Source organism: Podarcis filfolensis (assembly GCF_964270895.1).
Source record: "Podarcis filfolensis genome assembly, chromosome: 5".
Classification (NCBI taxonomy): Eukaryota; Metazoa; Chordata; class Lepidosauria; order Squamata; family Lacertidae; genus Podarcis; species Podarcis filfolensis.
In genome coordinates this window covers 84,643,079-84,665,903 of record NC_139608.1, presented here as the reverse complement: position 1 = coordinate 84,665,903, position 22,825 = coordinate 84,643,079, and the positions used below count along the sequence as shown (strand labels likewise).

Genomic DNA, 22,825 nt, shown 5'->3' with positions numbered 1-22,825 from the left:
AAAAGAGATTTTAAGCTCTCTTCCTTGCTTTGCCAGGCATGGAGGCTTCAAAGTCTAGGAATGCTCATGCAGGGATGGTTCCAAGGAGGTGGTTTGAATAGGCACATTTTTTCGTATACATGGAACCTTTGGAGCTGAACCCCTGTGTAAGATGCAATCGTACTGTACTGCTTTTCTTTGTACAGAAATAATAAGCAAGATCACTTACTTGGAGGTTGGGTTTCTAGCACTTCCCTTGAAGGGCTGGTTTTTAGTGAGCTGCACAGTGTTTTGCCACAAGGTTATAAATGTTACCCCCATTCGATTATTAAATTCAGTGCTTTTTTTCTGGGGGAACGCAGGGGTACACATACCCCTAAACATTTTGTGAATCTAAGTTTGGCCTCATTGAAGGGCAGTATCTCAATATGAGTAGGAAAATGAGAGTACCCCTAAACATTTTTTAAGAAAAAAAGCACTGAGTAAATTTATAAATATTCAGAATCTGAGAACTAAACATGTTACAGAGCTTAAAGGTGTAAAAATAGAAAGCATAAAATAGAAATGCAGGATTACCCAGGTGCACTCAGAAGGTTGATCCTTGTTAGAGATCAGACGGTAACTCCTGGATCCTTGTCCCTGTGAGGACCATGTACCTATACTTAAAAAACTGATGGGTAATATATAGAATAGAATTGAATTGAATTGCAACCGTAATTATCCACTTGTTAAGACATTTGCTGTTTAAAATATGCTGTGTTTCACTGAAGAGCCACCTTTCTGCCAATAACCTTCATTCGGAATGAAGATTTGATTCTGGATCTTCCTCGTCCTGAACTATGACTCCCATCAGCCCCAGCCAGTGTGGTCAGTGCTCAGGGATGAAGGCAGTTATAGCTCAACAATTCAGGGGGGCACCAGGTTGTCTACCTCTGCACCAGGCAGTAGGGCTGGGTGATACATCAATATATCGTCCAAAACGTGTTATTACCAGCTAAACATTGCAATCTACTACAGTGTCTGAAATAAGGATGGAACTGTACAGAGGTGAACAGGACAATGTCCTAGCAACTGCTAATACTTAGGGGACTAAAACAGATAAATGACAATATTATCAATCATCACACCCTCAGTTTCATCAGCAGGCAAGCCAAAATGCTAAACATTGTGATATATCAATATATTACAATGTATGAAATAAGGAACTACACAGAGGCAAACAGGACAATGTCCTGCTACTACTTAAGGGTCTAAAATGATAAATGATGATTCTACCAATCACTTCATGGTCATTTTCAGCAGCAGGCAAGCCAAAATGCATCCTAATGAGACTTTTGGTTTGGGGCTTGGCTACCAAATGGTGGTATTCAGGACAATCCAAAGTATGGTGATGAGTCATAGTGAATACAAATAATCTGGGACTGCCAGACTGCTAGGCGCAGAAGCAGCAGCAGCCTGGCAGTGGCAGAATCAACAATTAGAGGGCAGAAGCAGCGGCAGCCTGGCAGCAGGGGCACAATAAGCCTGTGAAGCCTCGCCACAGCAGTGGGCAGGGGTGGCAGAAGCAGCGCTGGCCTGCAAGGCCTTGTCATGGCAGTTTCAGTAGTGGCAGCCTGCAAGGCCATGCAGCGGCAGCAGGAGACGGTGGCAGAAGCAGAGGTGGCCTACAAGCCTTGCTGAGGCAGGCTGCCACAGCTTCTGCCACTGCCCCCCACTACCGCCAAGAGGACTTGCAAGCCCCACTGCTTGTGTCCCCACGAGGCCTCGCAGGCTGCCGCTGCTATTGCTGCCATCTCCTGTTGCTGCTGTAAGGCCTCGCAGGATGCTGGTACTGCCCTCGCCTCCTCTCACTCCCAAGTTTTCATCTGGAAGTTTTGTGCTGCATGATGGTGTGGCGTTCGTATGGAGTCCCTGGTCATCTCACGGACTATTGACCTGTACACCACTAATCCGCCACCACCAACCAGGTCCTCTCCGGTAAATCACTTAGTCTCAGTCAGGTTCTTAAGTTAACAAAGAAGAGTGTAGTTTATTGCAGATAAACAAATAATCTTTAACTGCATTCAAAACGTTGTTACTCTTTACCTTCTTAGTCTTATTTTTATCTTGTCTCTAACTCTTCTACCTTCCCTCACGCAAGAACCCACTGCCCTAACTGTCTAATTCCAACTGTCTGCCAACTGCTTTTCCAACTGCCTTTCCCAACCAACCCACTAAAACCAACCGACTACCCACCCCCAAACCTCGGGCTAAGCCCTTTTATAAACAAGTAGGCTCTGCCTCCGGCTTTCCTATTGGTCTACATATTAACCCTTTCTCTCCCCCTGTACAGACATTTTCAAAGGAATGGGCAAACGCCACAGATGGAATAGTGGGTGGTGTGCCCGGGGGATTAGTGAGGATGGGGTTGGGGGCAGTTTGCCTGCTTCTTCCTTCCATGCTTTAAGAATGGTCTGTGTGAACCTGTTTAGTGTTGTGAAGATTTTCCTTAGTTTGTTTGGGAGGAATGTGTATGCTGTGGTGGGGGTATTTTCAATTATGTCTCTATGCAGGTGTACCCACTGTTTTGTTTCATCTTCTAGAATATATGGGATTATGTGGTGCACTTGGTTGGCGACATAGTATACTGTATTTTTCGCTCTATAAGACACACTTTTTCCCCTTCAGAAATTAAGGGGAAATGTGTGTGCATCTTATGGAGCGAATGCAGGCTCCTTGGCTTTAGCGATAGCAACGCGAAGCCTCCGATGCGCAGAGGGAGAGCTCCTCCCGCGCTCTGGAGGCTTCGTGTTGCTTTCGCTGAAGCCGCCTGAAGCCCCCAGAGCACAGCGGGAACTCCCGCTGCACTCCGGAGGCTTCAGGCAGCTATCCGCAAGCCTTCAGAGCGCAGCAGGAGTTTCCGCTGCGCTCGAAGGCTTGCGGATAGCCGCCTGAAGCCTGGAAAGCGAGAGGGGTCGGTGCACACTCCAGGCTTCACTTCGCTGGAGAGGTGCTGCACAGTTTTCCCTCTCTGCGCAGCGCCCCTTCAGTGAAGCGGGAGGAGAAATGGAAGGGGCTCTGTTTCTCCTGCCTCTGCGCTGAAGGGGCGCTGAGCAGAGAGGTGGAGAATTTTTTTCCCCTGTTCTCCCCCTCCTATGGCCCAGTGCGTCCTGTGGTCCGGTGCATCCTATAGAGCGAAAAATACGGTAGTTCTATGCTGGGGATTCCCCACCCTCTTTCTGAGGAGGCCCTGTGGCATTTTGGAAATACTTGATTCTGTGCAAATAGTTGGCAGTCAGTTGACTATATCCAAACAGTCAGTTGGCTGAGTCGTCAACACTATGATACCTTAAGCCATCAGTTGACAGAATAAAATACCAAGCTGTCTCATTAGCGGAAATGTTAGTTTTTTTGTTTTAGGTATGTTGGGATGCAACTGCTGGAGAATTTTTCCTGAACTGTGGTTTACTTCTGGTTTGTAATACATACCTCCTCTTGTATACCATTAATTCTTAATGTATAACTTACTTTAAGATTGTGTTCTCTTTGCTTCCCCAATTAAACTGAAAATTTGCCATCTTCAAAGCTTTACTGTTCTGAAATCCGAATAATTTTTAAAGGTCACATAATATTTGCGACTTAAAATGGCTTTAAACATTTTAGGGATTAATAGCTTCCATATGGATACCTGCCTTAAATATGCAGTGTTAATAAAGGGGGGTGTCTTTTTTTAATGTAGCTATTTTAGAAATAGATTAAGGTATTTCTACCAAAGTATTTATGTTTCTACAAAGGTTTTAGTACTGCTATCATTCATTAAAGCCCCAGACATTATTACAACGGATAATAGATTAAAAAGGAAACTAGATACCTTTCTTGGATTAAGAATTGCTACTTTTGGCTTTCAGTGAAGGGAAACATTTAAAAACTGAAGTTATCATATTGCAAGTCGTATTTAATTGCAACAGTGACTAGAACCAGATTGTTTTCCTACATGTGTCACAGTTTTCTGAAAAAAAATTAGAATCCTGCTTCAGAACAGGAATTTTAACAAATATGTTTTGGAAGGCCAAATATTTTCTTTGTCTTGGATACAAGAAAAACCGTAGGTCTCTTGCCATGGTGCTGGCTCAGTAGATCAGTCATTACACAGAACGATTGCTGTTAAGGGATGAAATTTTATTGATGTACCGATGTCAGTGTCTTGGAATGCTGAAATGGGTCACTTGATATGCTCCTACCCCTGAGATTTGCAGTAATGAAATAGTAAGAAGTGACAATCAAATTTAGGTGTCTTGACAACATGCTTGTTTCAAAGTAAAATGGATCCGATCTTAACACACTCTTTTTTTCTCCACATGGAATAATTCCCATCAACCTATGCAATGCATGTGGAAAACATAGAACTTTTAAATTCATGTGGACTCCCATCCCCAAACCTATGAAAGCAAGATGCAGGAAGAATCTGCTATCCTGCTCAGATATTTTCTGGGGAAATCCACATGATTTTTGATTACATTATAATGTCTTCCATGTGTATTCCCTCCATAAAGGGATACTTTTAAAATCACTCTTTTGGAGGAAAAGGTTACATCAGAAGAGCCCCAAAGTAATCAACTTGGGTTATTAAAAAAAACCACAGAGCATTTTTGAACATTGGTGTTATGTTGGCTTCATTCCAGTCCTTTAATAAAAGCCAATTATAGTGACTTTGCATTTGACGTTAGAAGATCAGCCATCACATTTGAAATATTTAATATGCCATCCACACCTGGTGGCTTGTTAATTTTTAATTTGCCAATGAGCCCTACAACTTCATCTCTTGTCACCGCCATTTAACGTAGCTTTTTAGATGCTCTGCCTGAAAAGTGACTTGGCGATGAGGACCTGTCCAACATCTTTTGCAGTGACAACCACTATAAAAGCATTTGTTTAGCTCTTATTCTGTTGTCTTTCTCTCCTCCTTTTTACTCCCTCTCCATCTCATGGTCTAACCACCTTCCTGGTTGGTTTCTTGCTTCTTCCAATAGTGCTAAGCTTTTCAGCATCTCCACCAGACAAAAGAAACTCCAACATCACCTGGAAAGTTCCATGTTGGGAAAGATTGCGCTTGAAATGCATAGTTACCCAAAGAGAGTCAGGTGACACCACTGCATTCCAAAGAAGGAAAAGCTCCAAAGTCCCCCCTTGAGTGAGAACTTCATTAGGACCAGCCAAAAAGTCACAAAAATATGACAAACTCTGGAATTCTTCATCCATCAAACATATTAACAAAGTACGGGTGGGGTGGGATGAGGGAGACGGTTGCAAAGGTGAAAGTGTGCTAGAAGTTGCAATTTGTAGACTCCGTTCCAAGATGGAGAATGCCAGCTAAGTCCCTCCCAGGTGCTAGAGATACCTGGTTGCACACCTGGGATAGCTGTTTCCCCCATTATTTGAGGGAAATGGAAATTTGGTTTGTAACCCAGATCTGTCCTGAACCTTAAATGAAACACAGTGGTTCCTGGGCAGTCTTTATTCTAGCAAAGCCAGGGTTTGATTATGGATTATGTACTAGGTAAAAGAGCCAGTGGAAGCTAAATAGTAGTATTACTTAAGGTTTGGATGGGATGTAATCCTCAGACTGCTGTACATCTTCAAGGGGTAGATTATCTCCTTATGGTTGTAGACTCCAAGCTGAACAGCTAGATTCTGTATTCTCCAAGGCACATAAAAAGCAAAGGTAGTTGTGGTGGTCCGTAAGAAAAAACGGCCACATTTACAGATGAATAAGACCTTCATTAGAATGAACCCCAAAGTCACAAAAATATGTCAAGTTTTCAAGTTCGGGACACACACACACAATTTATTGTTGCTGCCTGAATACTAAGGCAGAAACTATGTTGCATGCAGCTACATAGAAGCACCGCTTTTTTAAGCATGAAAGCTGCTTCGAGAGGCAGATAAGAACTGAGAAGTGACAGGGGAAACAGGTTCTTAATCTTTCCCTTTCTACACTCCTAATTGTCCCACCCAGCAGCTCCCCCCCTCCATTTAGCATATTTCAAATGTGCATCTGTATCTTGATATGCATCATGTCCCAAAGTGATTATTTTGCAAAGCTTTCAGCTGATAGGGAACAAGCACATTATGAAAGTGGCCCAGAGCAAAACGAGGAGGCAAAGATGAAAGTTGCTAACACAGAGAATTGAGATTGCTTACACACAATAACTTGACTAGCAATCCTCACCTTTATTCATTGCAGTTAATTTTTCACTCAAATCCAAATTCATTATAGTTGTTCCTTGTCCTGGTTCTGTGCCAGTTCAGGTAATTCCGACAGTGTTTGGGGATGGTAAAGTACCCCACGTGTGTTTATATTTGCCTTGATTTACCGTCAGGTTATCGTTTTAATGCCATTTAAATAGAACCCTCAATTTCCTCCCCCTCCCCACTTTGCTTTTGACATTCTAATTTGTTAGCATTTTTCATCCATTTATGCAATGCCTGAAGCACACCTTGAGTGCCTGAAGCTACTTTGTTTTAACTAGCATTTGCATTCCTTACATGCTATATTGCAAAAATAAATTTGCATGAGCTGTCACTTTACCATTTTGACAGCCTCTTAATCTGCACCTTCCCACTGCCTCTATGGAGAATAAATAAATGAAATTACATGTTGTACTTGTGAAATCATGTAATGATATCATTAACATATTAGTAGAGTAGTTAGCAAAGAAATTACATAGTGTATTGTTTCTCTTTTAACTACTGGAGAAACAATGAAATTTCTAAATAGTGACAGCGTTTCTTGATGAGCTGCTTAACTTTAAAGTTCGGTATGTTGTTGCATTTTTCTAATAATGACTTTGAATGCAGATTTGCATTAATTGCATCTTTTATTGATGGTATTCTTCTCTGGATGAAACTGTAAAAATACTAGCTAGGATCAGCACAACAGTTGTGATCAATGTCCACAGAATTTTGGCAAATGTATCTGCTGATGTCACAGTGGCTCTGATGATGCCGATGTGTTAAAGCAGTCCATCTTGCATCACATCATAGTGGGCAACCCATTGTTCCATGTAGCTTTAGCATACTAGAAGCTGAGCTCTGAGGCCTTTTTACAGCCTATGTGAAATTGAAACAACTATTAGGACACTTACAGGACAAGCTTGTTGATGCAGCCTCCTGTACTTATACATTCAATGTGTTGATACAGATGCCCTCCCATTCCTCTGTAGCTGTTTGTAAGTTAAAAAGCAAGGAAAAGCATTATTAGATAGTGAGTATCTTGAATATGCTCCATGTTGTTTGCCTGTTGTCTGTTCAGGATGAATGTGCTGAGTTACACCCGTGTTAGAGTACAGAAAGAGATGAGTCTCATTGTTCTGGTAGAGGTTTTTAAATTTCCTTGTTATTTGCATTATATAAATGACTCACTATTATGGGAAATCTGGTCCTTGTGCTATAGATCAGTGTTCCCCAACCTTGGGCCTCCAGCTGTTTTTGGACTACAACTCCCATCATCCCTCGCTAGCAAGACCAGTGGTCAAGGATGATGGGAATTGTAGTCCAAAAACAGCTGGAGGCCCAAGGTTGGGGAACACTGCTATAGATGACTAGATCTGGAAGGACCTAGGATTCCCTCCCCCCCACTTTTTTAAAAAAATCTTTGTTTGCTGAAGAGCCTTCACTTTTTGAAAGCTGTTTTGTGCCGTACATATTCCTGTATTTGAAGTTGTTGGAACTGGGGAAGGGGAGGGCTCTAGCAACTCCGGAAACTTGTTACTCACAGCATACATGTGTGGAGACTTCCTTCACTGTGGCACATTGCATGAATGGTCCAAATTGGACTGGGAAGCATCCGTAGTGGAGCAGGGGTGCCATCTCAGCCTCAGGACTGTGGGTGCCCGTTGCCTCCACGCAAATGTGCAGCATCACATGCACTACATGCAGCTGTGTTCGTGTGAAGTCATATGTCTGCCTGGTGGTAGCAGCAGCTTCACTTCCTCCAACTCTCTGCAGCAAGGCACCGTTTCCTGGGGGGGGGGGAGGCCTTGGACGTGGAGGCAGAGTCTATCCACACCCGAGGCTCCCACTCCTGGAAAAGGGTGTCTCACTGGCTGGCTGCAGTGGGTGGAGATGAACAGCTTCTCTCTTGGAGGCAGCACCACAGAGGCTGGCTGGCTGCCCCTCTCTGGCTTTGCTGATTGACTTTGTGGGTGCCCAGCCCCCACAGTTATATTATTGTGGGTGCCCAAGCACCCATGCCCCCTGGAGTTGGCTATATATTGGAGCCTATCAGGTTGCAGAACTATATTATATATATATTTGGCTTACTCCACCATGGGTGAAGCTGTAGTTTTTCAACTACCGTATTTTTCGCCCTATAGGGCGCACCGGCCCATAGGGCGCACCTAGGTTTTTTTTGGGGGGGAATAAAGGAAAAAAGGCAGCCCGAGCTTCACCCGACCCCAGCCCCCAGAACAAGCTGCTATCCGCAAGCCTAGGGAGCCCGGCGGGAACTCCCGCGGGCTCCCCAGGCTTGCAGAGAGCTGCCTGAAGCCCGGGGCGCGCTGTGGAGCGCTCCCCGGGTTTCGGGCTGCAGGCTGCTGTCCGCAAGCCTTGGGAGCCCGGCGGGGACTCCCGCCGGGCTCCCAAGGCTTGCGGATAGCTTCCTGAAGCCTGCATTCTCCCCATAGGATGCACACACATTTCCCCTTCATTTTTGGAGGGGAAAAAGTGCGTCCTATAGGACGAAAAATACGGTAGATTGATATTGTGACAGAAATCGTCGACATCTCTGATGTCACTTTTTGTACATTAATTTTTTATCCCACCTTTCCACCAGTTGGCATTCAAGGCAGCTAACGACAGTAAAACACAAAGTAAAGATTGAAACGTAACAGGCAAAATTTCAGTTTGTAAAGTTTCAACTAACTTTTGCAAGAAGCTTTGAGGACTTACCTTCTGCTGCTATCAGATCACAAGGATCAAACACCTATTTCTATATGGAAGATCTCCACTGATACTTAAATATCCACCACTGACTTCTACTAATAAATGATAACCATATAGATGCAAAAATCACTGAGAGCTGAAGCACTCTTACCTTGCTTCCTGTGGCAGATAAGAAGTGCCCCTAGGATGTTTTGATATTTTACTTACTTTTCTAAGCCATAAATGATGGACATATCTACATGTAGGCAGGCAATTCAGTAAAAATTGTTCTGGATTGCAAAATTTTCTGTAAGATTGCCTCAAACACTGAGGTTGCAGTGTGTAAATTTCCTTGGGAATTAGCCCTATTGCATTCACTGTTTGGAGGGAGGGTGAAGTGCCATTAACATGCAAAACAGTAATTGGTTAGTAAGACCTTTCTAAATTAAATGTAAATGATGTTAAATGTTTATGAATCGTATAATGGCTTAGGTAGGCAAAAGAAGATGCTCTATTAGTTCAGACATACAGAATGGAAAATGTTAGAATGACAATAATGAGTGACTTTTTAAACAGATATTACTGGGTCTTTATATTGTTTACTAGTTTGCCACACTTTGGGAACGCTTAGCAGGAGTTGAAGATCTGCCATTTTAAAGACAGCCTTGCTTTACACGCTTTCTGTCTCCCATAGTCAAATGCTGTTAAGCTCTGTCATGTTTGCAGGCTTTTATAGCAGAAGCCTGTAACAGACTGCAGTTTTGATGGAGTGCAATGACAGAGCAGCCTTAAAATACCATAAAGTGCAGAGAGAGTTGTACATGGTGCTGTGAACTGAATCTTTTCTGGATCAAATGATCAGCCATATGTGTCTCACTTATGGGACTTAAAGGAGAGGAAACTTACCCTATTGCTAACACCGCATGAAAATTGCAGCATTAGGGAATATTGACCAGATGTTTCAATCCGAACAAACAGCTTGTGATTCGGGGGGGGACGACTTTCTTGCTTTGATCACAGACACCTTGAAGGAAAAAGTAATTGAATAGAGGCTGTCAGAGTTCATCATTGTCAATAAACTTTCACTTAACCTTTATCACCTGTTTTAGATACTGTTGTAGATATAAGCTGATAGGCATATGTTTAGCGTTTGAAATTTTACCCAACAGATAAGAGAGATCTCCAACCGTAGTCTTTAGTCGCTATTCAGATGTTGATATGCATGAAATTTGAATGAACAGCTTATAGCTGGGATGGAGAAACAGACTTGATCGTGTGTGTATGAAGCAGCAGAACTGATTAGAACCTACAATGTAAGATGCTCTGAAACTTTAAAGCATGTATTTATAGTACTATGAAATACATACTAAGATCTGTTGTTACTCATTCCTAATCTCTTAACACCTAATCACTACTAATATTCAGAACATGGATTTTATTTATTTTATTTACAAAATTTCTAGACAGCTTGATGTTAAACAGTGTCTAAGTCGTATACAATATAAATAAAAGCATGACAAATTAAATAATTAAACACAAGAGCATGTTATAAAATCATTTAATATATCATAAAATGTAAACAGTGAAATATATCAGAAGAGGTACAAAGTCACAGAACTTAAAACAAAAAACCTAACCTTGATGGTCAGGAAAGGCTAGGATGGGGGGGGGAGTATTTGAGGCTACATGAATTCCAAACAAAAGCATGTTTAGAAAGGTAGCCATTTTCAGCATGAGCAGCCATTTTGATCTCAGTGTCAAGGCTGAATGATGGGAGTGAAGACGCTCCTTCAGGTATGCAGGGCCAAGGCCATTTGGGAAAGGTGGTACAGAGCATTTGGTCCTTGGTGCTTCAGCCAAAGTGACTTTTGGATGGGGAGCACTTCACAGTGTGCTCCATCCATCTTAGGCATCCAGCTGTTGATCAGCAGATCAACTTGTGAACATCCCACCTGAGTCCAGCACAGGAGTATCTTCTGTTCACTGGACTCATCTGAAGGGTGTGTCTCAATACTGCTTCCTGGACCAAGGGCCACACCCTGTTGTGTGGCTGGAACGCCTAAAAGTTCGGGATGATCCATTGCCCACACCATACCTTCAGTTCCTTTTTCTTTCCAAAGTTAGTCCCACCTAGGGCCAGAATGCCACTCCTTCAAGTGAATCCAGTGGACCTTTTTGACTTGTTAAAATAATCTGTAGCATTTGTGGGGCCTAACCATCTCTGGTGATGACACAAGAGCAGAAATGGAGTGGATAAGAATTGGTTTTAACATGGAGGAGGCCTGCATGGATTTTCTTAGGACAGCACTGAGCAAAGCATTGTGTGGTTGGTTGGTTGGTTGGTTTATAAGATATATTATTTATTATTTTATAAAATTTATACACTTTTTTAAAAAAAACAACAAACCCTTCAAAGTGTTTTACAAAAAGATAAAACAATAAAATCAAGGGGGGAATTCACAACAATACTTTAAAACAAAAGTTCAAATACTAAAACAGATCAAAATTACCTCTACTTTCTAAGCATCCAAACTTGTCCAAACAGGAATGTTGAAGGTTTTTGGTTGAAGGATTTAACTGCTAATGTAAAAGGGAAATACTGTCTACTCATGGCTTAAAATCTAATAAAGCTGAAGAATTCTCCAATAAAAAAAGAATAATAATATCCATTTTGTCAGTGTTATAAGAATTTTAAGGTGTGTGTGTGTGTATATATATATGTGTGTGTGTGTGTGTGTGTGTGTGTGAGAGAGAGAGAGAGAGAGAGAGAGAGAGAAATGTTCATCACTGTATATATAAACCACATGTCTGAAACACCACAGAAAAAGTCCTGAAACCATTTTGTCCCTCCCAAATTGACCTCAAATATTTCTCTGCAAGGTCAAATGGAAATGGAAAAGCCTCCCCATTGTCTTTTCATTCACAAATCCTGTCTTAAGGGTATGTCTGTGTATGAATAGGGTGAGCCTGTGACCTGGCTCAGGAACTAAGTATTTATCATTACAAAAGACTGGCCAGGCTCCCCACGTAATCCAATCAAGTGACCATTAAGAGGTAATCTGCCAGACAGGTGATAAACAACGCACTCAGATTTCTGTTGTAGACCGCCTTTTCTGTGATGTATGTATGATGTATCTGGGGGTGGTCTTGGATTGTTTTGCAGTTTTGTTTAGCAGTTATTTCAGAGTAGCTGAACTGCTGGTTTTGCATTTTTAGAGTCTAAGTCCAAAAATGTATGTTTGCTAAAGATCTATTGATTTTGCATATAATCGGTAATATTTTATTTGTATTTTCCTAAGCTACATCAGTATGTCTATTTTACTCTATTTCATACCGCTTTATTGTAATAAAATAAAATAAAATAAAATAAAATGAACCCTCAAAACTTTGATAGACTAAAGCTACAATCTTCGCCATGCATACTCAGAAATAAGTTTTGTTACATTCAGCTGGGCTTCCTCCCAGGTAAGTGTGGTTAGAATTGCAGTTTTAAGTTAGCCTTAAATTGGACTACAACTGGACTGATAAGAGCTGGAGTCCAACAATATCAGGAGGGTCCCAGGCTGAGGGAGGTTGAACTTAAAAGATTTAAAGTCCATCTGGATTTGAAGGAATTCAAAGGTATTATTGGCCTTCTCAATTTAATGTAAAGTGCTGTACATATAATAACAACAACAATTTGATTCCAAGCAATTGAAGTGAATTGGTTTTTCCTTCTTTGTCTCTGACTGCAGTGGATGATCCAGAGCCCTTATAAAGCTGCAACGTTTTTTGGGTGCATCGGAACGGATAAGTTTGGTGCAATTTTGAAGAAGAAAGCGGAAGAAGCTCATGTGGATGCCCATTATTATGAGCAGAGCGAAGAGCCAACTGGAACCTGTGCTGCCTGCATCACAAGTGACAACAGGTCATATATCTCCTTGGGATACAAAAACCTCTGACATATTCCAGGTCAAAATTCCTATTTTGACATGGAATATTGGCAGATGTCTGCAGCTGCATTTGTAAGCCAAATTGAGGTGCTTGTGACTTCAAGTCCCTTCTCCTTTCCATTTGTGCTGTTGACAATCTCTTCTTCTTGCTACTCTTCCCCATCTTTACAAATTTGCCTCTGTGTAATCAACCAACGTGATTGACGCGGGTGGCGCTGTGGGTTAAACCACAGAGCCTAGGACTTGCCGATCAGAAGGTCGGCGGTTCGAATCCCCGTGACGGAGTGAGCTCCCGTTGCTCGGTCCCTGCTCCTGCCAACCTAGCAGTTCGAAAGCACGCAGTGCAAGTAGATAAATAGGTACCGCTCCGGCAGGAAAGTAAAAGGCGTTTCCGTGCGCTGCTCTGGTTCGCCAGAAGCCGCTTAGTCATGCTGGCCACATAACCCAGAAGCTGTACGCTGGCTCCCTCAGCCAATAAAGCGAGATGAGCGCCGCAACCCCAGAGTTGGTCACGACTGGACCTAATGGTCATGGGTCCCTTTACCTTTTAATCAACCAACAGCATCAGCATCAAAAGCAGCACCTTGCTTCCCTGCTTCTTCCCAATTAGCATTACTAGAAAGTTGTCTTGAAACTTCCACTCCCAGATCTGTAGGAGGTTTTCGGAAAGTGGCATAAGTGGCTAGGAGACTGGGGTACAAATCCACAAGTCCCCAGTTTGAACCTCTTCCCTCTCCTGCACAAAAACTGAACAGGTGGCCTTAGAGCAGCCTCTCAGCCCCAGTGCCCCCTCCCATCAACAATATGGGAATAAAACTGACCTACATCACAGGTTGTTGCAAGAAGGAACAGTATCTGAAGCAGCTTGCTAAATAAATTCTAAGTATTATTATTAGTTTGCAGGAGCGAAAGGAATGAAGAGATTATGGATCAGTTGTTCCATCTGATCATGTTGACTACTTTTTGTCATTTTAGGTCTCTTGTTGCTAACCTGGCTGCTGCTAACTGTTATAAAAAGGAAAAGCATCTTGACATAGAAAAGAACTGGAACTTGGTGGAAAAAGCTCAAGTTTATTATATTGCGGTAGGTTTGGTTAATTTTGTACCTGCGTTCAACACTTTGACCATTTGCATACAAGTTGCATCAAGTACAGGATTCATTTTGTGGTTGCTAAAAGTGACTCTTCCATTGCACTGGGTCTTGATTAATTGACATGAATGTTGACTTACTTTAATTCACTTAAGAACTCAGGAGCTATTTTGAATCAAATTCAGCATTTGAAGTCTTAACTGTACATCGCATTTACATTTTTATGTATGCCTTACTTTTGAGCAGTTTCTTGGAATCTGCACGGATGCCAAGACCTGCCATCTTCTAGGACTGTGGTTCTCAACCTTTTTGGTATTGTGACACACAAGTCCAAATTTATTTAGTATTGTCACAGGAATTTTGGACCATGATCAGAAAGCAAAAAATTACTTAATGTGTCTATTAATGTGGAATCCATATTTATATTACTTACAAACTTATTCAGGGTGGTTGTTTTCTTAATGGGAATGTAAGAATAGCTGTCACCTGATCACAGGTTATTACTTCATAAGCCATTAAAAATTTACTTTAAAACATACACTTATAAAAGCTGTGTTAGCTGTAATATTTTTAATATCTTGATTCACAATAAAGTCCATTTGGGCAAGTATCAGTGGGATAGCTAAACAAGTAGGTCAGTGTGGTGTTTGATGGTTGTCTCACATAGCCACAGATCATTATGGAGGTATATAGCCTGCTGCAGTATTTTTTATTATTATTATTATTATTATTATTATTATTATTATTATTATTATTATTATATATCGCCCTATACCCAGAGGTCTCAGGGCAGTTCACAGAATAAAATCATACAAGTCAGTAGTGAAAAACCTAGCATGCAAATATAGGCGCTACCAAATAGCAGCACAGATAGTGCTTCATCAGCAGGGTCAGGGTACTCAATAATAACTGAGTTGGTAACATGAAGCCAAAATTTGAATAAGCTCACTGCCAAAAATATAAGACTCTAGCCTTTCTGACACTTGGTTACAATTGTCTACACAGCACTACAATATGCCAGCAAAACAAAAAGCTGTTAAAGGTATTTACCATACCAACTAAGGATTAAGAGCAATAATTGTTTGGAGTTAACTTTCAAAGCCATGACCCTCTTGCACAGGCTTTGCAACCCAATTGAAGTTGTGACCCACATGTTGGAAACACTGTTCTAGTGAAGCTGAGGAGGAAATGCTCAGAATTCATTCTACGGATATTTTACTCTCGCCCAAGATAGACGGAAACCCAATTCACATATTTATGTAGACTTGCATTCTGGGGTGCTATAAATTGCAGATTTGTGTTTCCCTTGCTGTGATGTTGTTAATGCTGATCGCAATTAACAAGTATAGGAGGCAGCTATGGCAGATTAAAGAACGTAATGTGCGTATAATATATGGATTCTGTATGACAGCTGCTGCCATCCTGTTACCTGAGCCATGTGGGAACAGCTGGTGAGAAGTGTAGAAAATGGATTATCCGGGAGAAACAAATTCATTTTTTAAAAAAAAGTTATTTCCTTCAGTTAGTGTTAATGTCTCCTGCAGCCTGTTATTGTGCAGCGCTCTGGATTCTCCATGGTGGTGGTTGTTGATTCTTGCATATGGCCAAAGCTCCATCAATAATTGTAAAGCAAATGCTTATCCTGCAAAGATCATATGCAGCACAGAACATCAACCGCTTCTGCCATATGCTCGAGACATCTTTTCAGAATATATATTTCCACAGTAGCCTGTTCATATTTAATTTATGCTCTTCCCCCTCCCGCCGGCCTGTTTTCTCATTTCAAAATTACTGTATCTTGGTCTGTTCTGAATGGCACGCTTGGGACTGAATGCAATGAGCTAAAAACTGTAAGAAGACTTAGAAAGTTTTGAAATGAAGAAAAAGAATGGGTGGGAGGGGGAGAGGAATGGTAGGCATAACTGTTCATCAGGAACCAGCTGAATCTTACTGCACCTCCATACAGGTACCGCTGGAGCGTGCTAACCTTTCTTCCTGCAGCCCTGTACAGCCCCCTGTTAAACAGAGGTCTGTGGCACAGCGGGGTGGACCCAGGTATGGCTGGAATTGGGTCCCACATAAACACTTGGATTGTAGAACGCAACAGATCTTTCCTGTATCATCCTTCCCATCGCAGCCCCTTCCACCTCCTGAAAAATATTTGCGTGGACAGGCGGAGTCCCCCAAACCCTGGGCTGCCCCCATGTGGAATAATGACTAAAGACAATGTGCTATGGGATTAAAATTGGCCACAACTTTATTATGTTTCAGATGTGGGTAGACCTTGGTAGATCAGATGTGGGTAGACCTTGGTAGATCCTCCCCATGTTGTGTGGGCAGGTAATCCCTCCCCCTACCTGGGCTGATCACCTTGGCAACACCTCCCCAGGCCGGGATTGGGTAATTGGCTGAGGTAGGCGGAGACCTCCAGGTATCCCACCTGGGGAAGGCGAAGCCAAGCCTGTGTTAATGGTGCCGTATAGGGTCCAGGGGGCTGCGCGCGACCACGCAAAGGCACCCCCCATTTAATGTGGGGAGTGATCATTGTGGGGCGGGGGCTTCTGAGTTGTGTTGGAAATAGCATGGAGTTGTTAATGGGAGAAGAGAATTGGAGGGGACTTGTGGGGAGCACCTTGTGTGAGCCACAGTCCATGATGTTCTGAAGGGACCTCCCTCTTGGGAGCTGCTCTTTGGTGGGGAGGGGGGTGCCTGAGACTGCAGTGGGAAGGAAGAGGCAGAAAAGCCCCACTGGACCCAAGCCAGCCACTTTGTCCCCTTGGGTGGAAAAGAAATCTGATACATAACATTTGGCAGGTGTTGCTCCTCATTTTCCTCAACATGCGGCAGACAGTGGACCTTTTTTATATTTAAGTGCTATCATAGTATTCATGAGAAATTATCAGATTATTTTCTTGCGGCTGCTGCAAACTTTAAATTGCCGGTAAACTTGCTTTTGCTCGCTATCTAGGGAGGCACGGGCATTTGTCCTTTTCTCGTGTGATTTTTTTAAATAAAAGAATGCATTATTAGAGCACTTACAGAGACAGTCTAGCTGCAGCAGCCCAGCAACAACAGCAGTGCCATTTTTCACAAAGAAAATGTTGAACAAGAGCCAAATGTTTGGTGGCAGAGTCTGTTGCTAGGAAATCAAGGTCCTGAGGCGATTAATGACAAAGCAAGCAATAACAAGAAGGCAGAATTACAGATTTAAAAGAGGGGGGGAAACTGGTTGGTGTTATAATTACCCAAAGAAATCTGCACTCATTAAATAGGCTGTTTTTATGATTGACTTTAATTGGAGGTTAGTGCAGATATTTAGCTCCTTTCCCACCCCTTTAAACACATGCGTGCACATAATCCGTAAAACTGCAGGCTTGTTTTTCTAAGCATCGCAAGGAGCTTGCCCTGTAATTTGATCCCCACTGACAGATGCATTTTCTATGCTGCCATTTTGAATTAACCTATTGTGCAACAATTTTCCTCAGCTCTGTTGAATAAAACATCAAGTCTTATTACCTCAGATGGATTTGATAGAGTAAAAGAATGTACTTCTAGATGAAGAAGGCAGTTTGCAGAGACTCTGGTGCTTTGAACTCTGCCGACAAGCCCCAATAATTTGTGGTGTATGCATAAAGCATGAGAGACAAGGAGAGAGAGTGTGTGCATGTGTGATTCTTTGTTGAAAGTTTGCTGTTCAGAAACTGCCCAAGGAGTAGTAAGATTTTCAAAGACAGTATGCCAAATATGTTTTGGAAGCTCAGTTATTAGCTTTTTAAACAGTTGCACAAATTCTTTATTTTTGTATTAACTGTTATAAAACTCCTCTTGCAACATATACCCTCTCTTTCACATCTCTGTTCGTAGAACGTCTTGGAATTTATTTCTTAAATGCTTTTATGGATCTGTGATTTAGAAACATACTTACTCTCACGTTCTGCCCTTTCTGCTTTTTTTTAAACAACTTCATTTGCGGTGCATCATCATTCATTTTTACTGCTGCACCGCGGGCGACTCCACGCCCTGTTACTAGTATTAAGGAAGACATGACAACCTGTGCAAAATTATTGTGAGTGAATATATGGGGGAAATATATAATAGCAGAATTCTCCAGATGTTTAATCAAATACTGGAACAATAGAGCCTCTGCAAATTCTGTCCAGCCATATTGGCATGTTGCTAATCAGATGCCTGTGCCAAGCTGTCTGCTTTGTTAAATACCCAGATTCCCCGAGGCAAGAAGACAGCTGCTATAACTACTATGAAATTTGCTAGCTCAATCTATTTCTGCTACCCTTGGGCTATCAAACTACAGTTAATTTAGACCACCCCAACACATATACTTTGGGGGATTTTTTTTTCAAAGTGTTTATAATTAAAATGATAAAACATCATTATTACTCTGAAGATAGTTGTGTACGCTTTTGCATTTGACAGATACCTACAGAGATGAACGCAGCATGTCATCTTTATTGGCATAATGTTTCTTTATCTATCAAGCGCCCACCCCAATTCTATAGATACGTAAATGCATTCCCTGCACATGGGAGAGGCAAAAGGCTAGTCTTTATTTCATTAGGAAGATGCTGAAACTCAGATCTATTGGTAATGAGCTGCTTTAACTGCATAACACTGGATGACTGAAAACAGTCTTCCCAGGTAGGGAAACCTCAATACATAAATCCATGTTGATGCAGACTGTTCTTCCATATTTCGTAAGAATACTTTTCTTGGGTAATGAAGTCTGTAAGGCAAGAAATCTAAAGTTGCATTTTAAAAACCTGATCTGATTTATCACTCTTATTTTAATGTACAGTGGTACCTCAGGTTACATACGCTTCAGGTTACAGACTCCGCTAACCAAGAAATAGTGCTTCAGGTTAAGAACTTTGCTTCAGGATGAGAACAGAAATTGTGCTCTGACGGCGCGGCAGCAGCAGGAGGCCCCATTAGCTAAAGTGGTGCTTCAGGTTAAGAACAGTTTCAGGTTAAGAACGGACCTCCAGAGCGAATTAAGTACTTAACCTGAGGTACCACTGTAAATTTAAAAAATAAATCTTTGTACACCTAGAAGGGAATGGGGATGAGAGAGTCAACTTTGAAGAAAGTTGCCACTGTTGCTCTTCTACTAGTCAAACTTAATTAAGTGTCAATCATATGAAAAAGGAGAAATGCGTCCACACCAGATTTCTTGATTCGTACAGCCAAAGCAGCTCATCTTTTGTTGATTCTTGTTCATGGGCTTTTTATGAACTCTGACATGTTATTAAGGTTATCTGCTTTCTAGTCTTATTTAAAGGAGAAATGGTTTGGGGATAATGCAGACATAGACTCCAGAAGTCTCCAGTTCAAATTGTATTGTAGCAGAACTTTGGCTGTATTCAAGCATCACTTCATTTGCAGGATTTTCCCTTGGGTGAAAACAGGAGAGAAGATCTGGGTTTCATAGTCTCTACCCTACATTTTACTCCCTTATCCCCAGGCATGTCCAAAGGCCGTTTTGGGGGCCCAATTTAACTTTGGGGTTAAATCCTTTAAAAAATTGTAAAAAAGCTCAACAACTTCAATCCTAAAAAAAGCTCATGCTCACTTCATCAATCCTGGCCCTCTTTGAAAAAAGTTTGGTATGAAAGAAACTGGGGAAATACTTTTTAATCTGAATGCTAGATCTCCTCAGTCAGTAAGTATTTTCTCCACAATGTCTGTCCCAACATCTAACACTATTTGTGCTGACATCATGTGGTGTCTACAGTAGCACATAGTCGTATATTTTGATCAGTCATTATATGGCAAATTGAAAAACCTTTTGATCAGAACAGACTGAAGTAATAAACATAAGACAGGCTGGCTTCTGGTGCCATCCTGATTTATCCAACAGCAGTTGGTCAGCATTTTCCACCTCAGGACATGAAGACAGTTGAACAGAAATATTGTTTTCTTAAAACGCTACCACCAATACTCTGCATCGAAAGTTGTCCAACAAAAGGGAACATTCAGAACAACAATTACATAGACTGAAAAACCAATTAATCATATGGTTCTCTAGTTCAAGCAAAGGATTAGATTACAATGAGATTGACCAAGTTTCCAATAGCATAGCTGCCGAACGGAACAATGATAACCTCAAAGCAGAAAGCAATCCAGTCGTGCTGTATTGAATGAGTGTTTCATTTATTCATGCAGTTGCAGTAGGTGTACTCTGGATTTCTTGCACTTCACTGTACTCCATTATGTTATCAGTTGCATTGTAACACTTGCTTAAAGACATGTCTCTTATCAGTAAGCTCCATTGAAGTTTTTTGTGTCAGATTAATCTGAAACAGAGCAAAGTTGATAGAGCTTATTTTGCAAACCTTTTGGATATCTAATAATGAGAAAGAAATGTAATTTCACAGCAGTGGTGTTGGAGTCCAGCATGATTGTGAGATAAGTACTTCAGCTGATCATCTTGGTTCATGCAATATTTGTTCTATCGTTGGAATCAATTTTCTCACTAGTGGGAGCTAAAATATTGACCAAAATGTGAATTCATTGCAGCCCTCTTCGATTTCAGTAGGATGGCTATAAAACATTGGCAGCATGAGCTTCCTGGCCATATATAACTAAAAACATTTTCACTGGGCCTGTTTCTGAAGGGAGACACGTATATTATTCTTGTTTGCTCTGCTGTTTTCCATATTATTGATGAAAAAATCTCACAATGTAAGTATTTCTGACATTTCTTACCACACTTGATAAAATCTTGAGAATTTTCTGTAACTGTCAACGTTCACCAAGTTTTTGACAATTACATAAATTATATAAATCCCATAGATGTGGTATTTGATTGTGTAAATAAACCTTTGGGCGTTGAACCATTATGAAAGAAGACTTATAGACTGAGAAGTAATTGGAAACATTAATTGATATGGTAAGATTAGTTGGCTTTTGATGATTAGAAAGGAAATTCCTGTTGGACACCAATAAAACTGTAATAAGTGTCCATTTCTTAGAAGTAATCATGTCCCTAAGTGCTTCTGTAAACTAGAAATCTGGGCTGCAAACAGATTCAGAAAAGTGCTGTAGATCCTTATCTGCCTAATTGCACCGTCATTTCTGGACATGAGTAAAAATCACATGACTGGACTTAATGCATTTTGTGCCTTGTCTATGTTTGAGGAGCACCATTAGAAATGGTAAAAGAACTCGGCAGTTGCCTGCAGTGAGAAACAGTTTATAGGCACAAACCAAACACTGATATAAATATTAACATTTTAAATAATGTATTCTAGCTTTTTATTTAGCCTTAAGCTAATTTGTTAAAGTACTGGAAAATTTGATACAAATTCCTGAATTAGATCACAATGTGCAGTTAATTTTATATGTTTCCTAGTTTCTGTTCAAGCTCTATTAACAGCTAGTATTAAAAGAATGATGGTAACCCATTGCTTGTTTTTAGCAAGCATAAGCAACATTCTAATAGTTATTTATTTAGTTGCAGAATCATAAATTCATTTGGCAGAATGGCTGTATAAGTTAGGGAACACAGAAATGCTTATTGTCAAGTGACTTCATGTTGAGTGGATTTTGGAAAAAGCGCTTGAAGTGCCCTATGGTTTTTTGTTTGTAATTGAGGTCACCCATGGGCCTAGCTAAGCCCTTTTTCTTATAGTTTCATGGAAATTAGCCATCTCGGGAGTCTTTGGCCAGTTTTATTTTGGAAGCGTTGGAATACCCAACTTTGTGACGTAGCTAACACTGCCTGATGCTTATTTTCTACCAGCAGAGTTATTTTCTAAGCTAAATTCCCATTCCTTACTCATACCTTTCACAACCGATTCATAATACGTTGAGGGCATTTAAAGACTGGCAAACATTTCAGGACAATATTCTAAAAATCTGAAGGCAGTTTATAAAGAAAAGGCATAAAATTTATACTTGGAAACTTGACTTAAAAGCATTAAAGAACATACATGAAAAGTTGACATGGGAAGTAGATACATTATTTCATACCTAAATTATTAGAATGTGTAACACCAGCAGACAATGGCAACACATTTACATTTCTTACATTACCAGAAAAATGCTGGTTGTGGTTGTTGTTTATTTTATTTTATTTGTACCCTGCCCTGCCTGGGTTGCCCCAGCCACTCTGGGCAGCTTCCAACATAGTATCAGAAGAATCTTTATTTGCATCAGCCACTAGCCATACCAATAAAATAAAATGTACTGAAGATAGAGGTGAAAACCTAACTATACAAAATTCATTTACATCAATAATCAAATATTAGATCTTATTCTGATTGCCCCCACTAAAAACCTTGCAGTTTTTGCTGTCACCTGATCATCTTGATCTGCTAAAAGAAAGAACACAGTAGCAATGGTTGAGTGACAATAATAGAGGGGTAATAACCTCACTCCTCAAATCTTTATAAAGGGTGCAAGCCAGAAGCACATGAGCCACTGACTCATAGCTGTCAACTGTCCCTTATTTGGCGGTAAAGTCCCTTATCCCAGCACTGTGTCCCGCTGCTGTCCCTTATTGATGATGTCCCTTAAATTTCCCGGGTTTCAAAGGAAGCAGCTGTGTTGCTTGGCTGCATTGCTCACCCAATAAGGAGTCTAAGAACGACTGGGGGGTGGAGCTTGCATGCCTTGTGCCGATCAAATCGTCTGCGTTGCCTGGGGACTCGCCTTTGCTCAGCGCTTCTCAGCGGAGAGGTGACGGTGGTTTTCCTTGCTGCATCCCCTTTGCTGGGCTGCTGCGCTGTGGGAACCACCGCTTGAGGCTTCGTTTGTCTGCTGGCTGCGTTTTCTACCTTTGGCTCGGAGGGGCTCAGAAGTTGAACATACCTGTGTTCGGTATATCCCTTATTTTGGCTGCTGATACCTTATTTTCAAGGCTGCTGATACCTTATTTTCAAATCTGTAAGTTGACAGCTATGCA

General features: G+C 41.3%; 1 protein-coding gene across 3 annotated transcripts in view; it reads left to right on the top strand.

The window, feature by feature from the left end:
• Window positions 1-22,825, top strand: part of ADK (adenosine kinase) — a 202,381-nt gene that overhangs the window by 72,379 nt on the left and 107,177 nt on the right. For all 3 annotated transcript variants that reach the window (XM_083615945.1, XM_083615944.1, XM_083615946.1), the window contains exons 5-6: window positions 12,615-12,787; window positions 13,788-13,896. In XM_083615945.1, coding sequence (XP_083472071.1) covers window positions 12,615-12,787; window positions 13,788-13,896 — 282 coding nt within the window. The remainder of the gene's footprint in view (window positions 1-12,614; window positions 12,788-13,787; window positions 13,897-22,825) is intronic.